At 38.0% G+C, this 6,676-nt stretch overlaps 1 protein-coding gene across 1 annotated transcript; it reads left to right on the top strand.

Moving 5' to 3' along the window:
• The first annotated feature begins 982 nt into the window (after positions 1 to 982).
• Positions 983 to 2,454, top strand: LOC119082927 (alpha-(1,6)-fucosyltransferase-like). Its single transcript, XM_037192583.1, has 3 exons — positions 983 to 1,229; positions 1,285 to 2,076; positions 2,143 to 2,454. Exons 1-3 carry the CDS (start codon positions 983 to 985, stop codon positions 2,442 to 2,444), a joined length of 1,341 nt encoding a protein of 446 aa, XP_037048478.1. The 3' UTR covers positions 2,445 to 2,454.
• Positions 2,455 to 6,676: the final 4,222 nt, after the last annotated feature.

Below are 6,676 nucleotides of genomic sequence, written 5' to 3'. Positions count from 1 at the left end.
GCGTTGCTCGTCGATTTCGATAGGAACGGGCGGTGGCATGACCCCTTGTTTCCTGTTGGCTACAGAGTCACGCAATCATACAGAACGTATTGTTGAAGCGTACATACTAAGCATTGACTACTTGATATTATTTAGCGCGTCTCTATACATCACATTGCAATGTGTATATAGTGCAGGTTGCTTGATCGTTCAAATCAATGAAAGTGTAAACCAGGTATGGTCTATTGTCCGCCCGGAGGACATAAAAATTTGATTTTCGTACTTAAACGCACTCATTTTCATATTATTTTGACATAAAATGTGAGTGCGTTTAAGAAGAATTCGCCGATCGACCATACCTGTTCTAAACTTTCATTGGTTCAAATGAATTCAAGTTTGCATGTGAATGTTTGGTAGAAATTTTGGTAATATTTTGCATTGGAAAGGTGATTATGGCCCGAAATTGCGAGAAACGTTGTATCTACCACGGTAGGTATGCCGGTATTTTTCCGCACACGACGTCTTGTCGACATCTAGTGCGAAAAAATACCTTCATACCTACCTTGGTAGATAAATGAGGTTCCGACGGGTCGACTGAGCCTGCTTCCGGTTCTGCCTTTTCAGTCATTTCACCGTAATGCTGTGACTGAGCTGTAATGTTATTGACGAACTACCGAGATGATATGTACGAATATTTTTGTGATTTGAGCCAGTAGGTTTTGTCTACCGTTGGCTTTTGTATAATTAAATTAAATTAAATTAAATTAAATAACTATTAAAATTGTGTAGACTGCATTCACTACCATTACATATCTTAATAGCTGCAGTTGCAGATTTTTTTTATTACTGTAGCGACAAATCAATACGGCCTGAACAAAAATGGAAACTTATCGATGTCATCGAGAGCAAGCTTGTGCCATATGCTGCATTACGGAACAAAATCATCGAGCCTTCCGTCGAATACGAGAAACTACGTCGACGCGTCCAGAGCAACACACAAGAGATGTGGAACTATGTGAATAGCGAAATGATCGAATTGAAAAAAATTGGTAACCCTGGGAGTGCAAATTTTTCGGTGCAGATTGATGCAATTATAAATGCGGCAGCTGAACAAAAGAACTCATTGCTGCATGACTTGGACCAATTGGCCGAAGTGGATGGCTATGAAGCCTGGAGATTGAAAGAAGCCGCAGAATTGAGTGATTTGATGCAGAGGCGATTACATCATCTACAAAATCCAGAAGACTGTGGCAAAGCACAAAAGCTAATGTGTCCTTTGGAAGTGGTTAGTAGAATGAAACTTTAAAATTTTTCGTGGCGGCTTTTATTTAAAAAATATTTGTGGCTGCGAACTCCATCACGTCGTATACTGCCTAATAATGGCCTACGCGACCGAACGAACTCTGATATTAAATTCCAAAGGTTGGAGATATCACGAAGCTGGCTGGGAGGATATTTTTGAACCGATATCCGATACATGTCTCACATCTGAGGGAGCATCATACGGCACATGGTCTAACGACATACAAAATACTCAAGTGGTCGATATTCCAATGATGGGTTATCTGAATCCACAAACACCTTTCCTTCCACAGGTGATACCAGAAGATCTTGCACCACGTTTAACGCGTTTGCACGGCGATCCATTTGCATGGTGGGTGGGACAGTTTCTAAAGTATTTGCTTCGGATGCAGCCGCAAACTCACAATATGGTGGACGGTCACCGTCAAAAATTGGGTTTTACGAAACCAATCGTTGGAGTACACGTTCGTCGAACGGATAAACTTACGCAAGTGAAATCGCACAACGTTGAAGAGTATATGATTTGGGTGGAAGACTACTTCAACAGGTTGGAATTGTCTCAACCGGTGGTTAAGAGACGTGTTTTTCTGGCCACAGACGATCCGAAAGTTATTGAAGACGCTCGCAAGAAATATCCAAAGTATGACATTATCGGCGATCCTGATGTGGCTCGCACAGCGGCTATTTCGACTAGATACTCCAACTCGTCATTGAATGGCATTATCTCAGACGCTCACTTATTGTCAATGTGTGATTACGTAGTCTGTACATTCAGTTCACAGATTTGTCGTATGGGTAAGGGCAGATTTTTAATTTTCATCCCAATTTATGGCTTTGTTAAAAGTGGCACTCTCTATTCAGCTTACGAATTTATGCAAACGATGTATCCGGACGCTTCAAATCGATTCAAATCGGTGGACACAATTTACTTTTTCTATGGCGAAAAGGTTCATAGTCGAGAAGCGGTTATTTCGCATCGAGCTAAAAACACAATCGAACTTTCCATGAACGTAAGCGATACGCTGAGAATATTCCATAATCTTGGCAACGGATTTTCTCAGGGAAAATCTCTACAGACAAATCAGACCGGCATATTTCCGTCATTTAAAGTTGTCAATAAGGTTGAAACGGCTGACTTTCCAAAATATATGAATATCAACTAGAAACAACTGATGTTGTGTGTTTGTGTTTTTAAAAGAATTACTAGATTGTTTACTCATCGTATAGAGATGAAGAAAAATTTCGTGTCGTTCTCCTGTCACCGAACACCTCATATCTATATTTTACAGTGTTTTCCTGACTCCTAAAAGGCGCTATAAAAGACGAGACGCATCTTCCACATTGGTTACAGTTTACAGTTGGTTTTTTAGTTCTGAACACATTTGACAGTTTTTTTATTGTTATAAGAGTCATCGATGCTCCCAGTAGTCAAGTTAGTGTTTTCAGTTTGTATGATATTTTAACGTAAAATTTGAAACACCTTAGCGAATTCAAACTTTGCGCCAAAATATCATAGACTGTGAATCACCTAATTGACTGGGAACATCGATGACCGTGCTGATCCAATCATTCAAGCACGGTTGCTATACTCTGCGGGCTCATAGTCGTCACATGCACAAGAAGTAAGGTTGTGTGAGTGGCAAAAAGCATGTGGCAACACCACAGCCACAAATATACGTAGAAACTTCAAATAATGAAAAAGCATTGCTGGAATTTTTTAGATTTAGATTGGATTTGCTCCATCTATTCTAAATAAAAGCTGCAACCAATTTTCACGAGTTGGTAATTTGTTCAACACTTTTGCCCAACTGATTGAAGCGAGCATAAATTATTCTTAACTTATATGAAGGTTCCAAATTCGTTCCTCAACTTGTTCATTCATGCTTCAATGAAACTTAAAATGATTCAGTACATCTCGTCCAACAGAAGGACTCATATGTCAATCCCCATTCCCCATTAGAGACTAATAAAGATTTTCATTGATGGTTTTTATTTTAACAGAAATTTAAGTAAAAGTAAGTAAAGTCAACTTCAATATTTTATGAGCTGATCTAATAATTAATCAGGTTGTCGGATTAGCTCAATAAAGACAAATTTTTTACTTATTTTGCCAATATATTTCGTCTTCCAATTGAAGACATCATCAGGGCTATATATCTCTTACATTCACATTAACATTGAAAAAATATAGCCCACAACAGAAGCTCTGTTTACGTTCTGCCTTACAAAAACATACACTTCGTCAAAAATCAATCAGAAAAATAATTTCAAAAACTTCTATCACTACTGCAATCTATTTGAATACAGAAAGAACAACAAATATATTGGCAAAATAAGTAAAAAATTTGTCTTTATTGAGCTGATCCGACAACCTGATTAATAAGTAAGGTCAATTTGAGCCATTTTACCTGTAATAATGTGATAAAATCTCTGATAGAGACCACTATTAAACTCGAGACAAGACAAATATCAAAGCATTGATCATATAAAACTTAACTCAACATAAAGCTATTACTTATTCATGGATTTTAGTCAGAGGCGCCGACTTTCGTTTGAGTTGTTGGGTGCACAAATTTTTAGACCCGTACGAAGTACTGGGGTCTTATAGGTTTACGCATACGTTTGTAACACGTCGAATTGGACTCCCTGAGTAAGGGGAAACCTATTGTGGTTGTCTAGAGATGCCAAATCCGGGAAAAAAAAATGTCCGTCTGTCCGTCTGTCTGTCTGCACGATAACTTGAGTAAAACGCATCCGATTTTGAAAATTCTTTTTGTTCCCGTTTGGTAATGTCAAAAGACAGGCTAAGTTCGAAGATGAGTGATTTTGGATCGACCCCTCCCGAGCTGTGGCCCAATAAGTGCTTTACGGTTTTTCGAAGATATCTCCGGACATTTAAACGTTAAACTTGTAAGTGATACGTCAAATAAAAGGTATTTACAATACCGATCGACAAAAAAAAAGTTTATGGAAATCGGATGACCGACTCGTGAGTTAGACCCCTTGGTGTGGAACAGGCACAGGGCGGCAAGCAGTTTTTGCTTGTAGGTCGGCCACATTTGAACATATTTCGTCTGTTTTAGCTTTATTAGATAGGTATTGACCGTACCAATCAGGGAAAAAAAATTTATGAAATTATGTTCTCCGGAGCGTGAGCTAGGTCTCTTGGAGTGAGCTCTTATCTGGCTACTCGGAAGTACAGTGAACGTGGTGTATTTTGACAATATCTCGAGTAAATTTTGACCGAATTTCATAAATTTTTTTTTGTTTGAAAGGTATTAACGAATGTAAAGCGTCGGTACTATTTCCGGTCTCCTAACAAAATGGCTTCCGGCGGCCATATTGGATTTTATTAAAATTGAAATATCTTGGGAAAAATGGTACTTAGAGAGTTTCTGTTAACATGGAAATAATTTGTTATGTGTGTGGGGTTTCAGGGATTCCATATACGGACATCTATATATACCTATATACAGCTATATTGAGCTATATACAGGCATATATAGCTATATAATAGCATATATTTATCTGTGAAATGTTTATTTATAGTGAAATATAGTTAAATATAGCGGTATATAGCTGTTTAAATAGGAATTTATGAAATTTGTCTTCGTACGGGGCTGTCTATATTGCCTCCGGCAATTTAGTTGTATATGATAACAAGGCAAAGAGTGGATAATGTAAGTGATTTTAAAGGGAGAATAGTTTTTCAGCAGAGAAGAAAATGAAGTAAGAGAAATGAAGAGTTTCACATTAAAGGCTTTTGATACGAATAGGTGTTTCGTACGGGTCGGCGTTAGCTATGTTTTTCTTCAATTTCAAGAGTTGTGCCCAAAACGATGAATCTTTTAGTTTTTCCCATTTTTTTAACAACTTGGAGTCTCGACTAATCAAATTCAATAAAACGAAAACCTTTCGAAATGGTTCTATGTGCAACTTAATTTGCAAGACCTTCAAATAACACCAATTTCAAACGAATTTACGGTAAAGAAGACTGGACTAAAGCTAACAGCCCACCGTAACGACTTGTCTTTAGTTTTAAGGATTCTGACTTTGCTTTCTTTAAGTGAGGCATTATGGAAAATAGTTGTGGCTGATAAATGATGTGCACGTACTAAAACTGTGTCACGCGAGCGGCAATTTTGAAATTTGAAGCCTTACCTAGATGAATATTTCTTCACATTCGCAGTTCAATGAAATTTCGATTTTTCATTTTTTTCTCGTGTGATAATAGCACTGCCTCGCAGGACAGTTGACGCTTGTGGGTATTTTGTATTTCAACCCGAAGAATCCCACACTTCGAAACAAAAATTTCACTGCAAGATAGTGCGGTAATAGAATAATTTTTGGCTCGTATAGAGTAGCTCCAATCTACGCAGTCAGTTCGTAAATATCAATAGGAAATGAAAGTAAAATGCGTTATGTTTTCAAATATTGAGGTGAAAACATTTGCATGGATACATTTCTTAGTGCAATTATTTAATTTATTTTTAGCTCCAGAAGATTTAAATCGAAATGTACTTGAAGGAGTCTGTTGTCAGGTGCTTCGCACCCAACAAATTCGTCTGTCGGGTGCTCACGCACCCATTGCCACCTAGAAGTCGGCGCCCCTGATTTTAGTAGTTCCATTAATTACACTGGACAACGGCAGTCACAGAGAACGGACGTGTTTATGCGTTGCTCTCTAAAAGTGTTTCTTTTGTGTGGCTGTGTGTGAATTCATTTTCGATTTTGTCTAATTTCTGTGCCAACTTTTACGGCTTTGGTGTTTTTATTTTGCTGTAATGTTTAAATGGTGAAATTATTTTAAAGGTTTTATTAACGAAGTCAAAGTGTTGTTCTCGTAGGTCATTTTCTCTTTGATCAATAAAGTCGTTCTCGCCTCATTGTGCGATATCAACAATTGTGTTATTTCCTTTGTTATTTAACATGTGCTTCGTGGCGTCGGTTTACGGATTAACAATCGACTCTACCAGAAGCTAATGCTAAATTACGTGCTCGATTAATGTACGAAAATGACACATTGCCGTATGGCATCTGGCAGTCAATTTTAGTGCAGGTAAGGTACAAACGCTTCGGGTTCTCATTTGACACCCCAAAACCACATAGCAAATTTTTACAAATTTGCTGTGGTACAATCCCAAGATACAGAAACTATCTTGTACTCCAAAATGACCGCGAGGTTTAACAGATCTATTGATTGATACGTTGTATGGATGTCAAGGGATATGACGAAATACGAATCATTCAAACGCTACAACCTGCAACGCCAGAACGAGTTCAGTCACATGGTGGCATGGCGATTTATACGAAGAGGCAACTCATGGCCTATGGTGATTAGACACTTGCTATTACCTAAAACTAATAGCCGTAACCGTAACAAAGTCGGAAATAT

Source organism: Bradysia coprophila, unplaced genomic scaffold (genome assembly GCF_014529535.1).
Source record: "Bradysia coprophila strain Holo2 unplaced genomic scaffold, BU_Bcop_v1 contig_50, whole genome shotgun sequence".
NCBI classification, from domain to species: domain Eukaryota; kingdom Metazoa; phylum Arthropoda; class Insecta; order Diptera; family Sciaridae; genus Bradysia; species Bradysia coprophila.
Note: the sequence above shows the minus strand (reverse complement) of the source record. Positions and strands in the feature narration are given on the sequence as shown.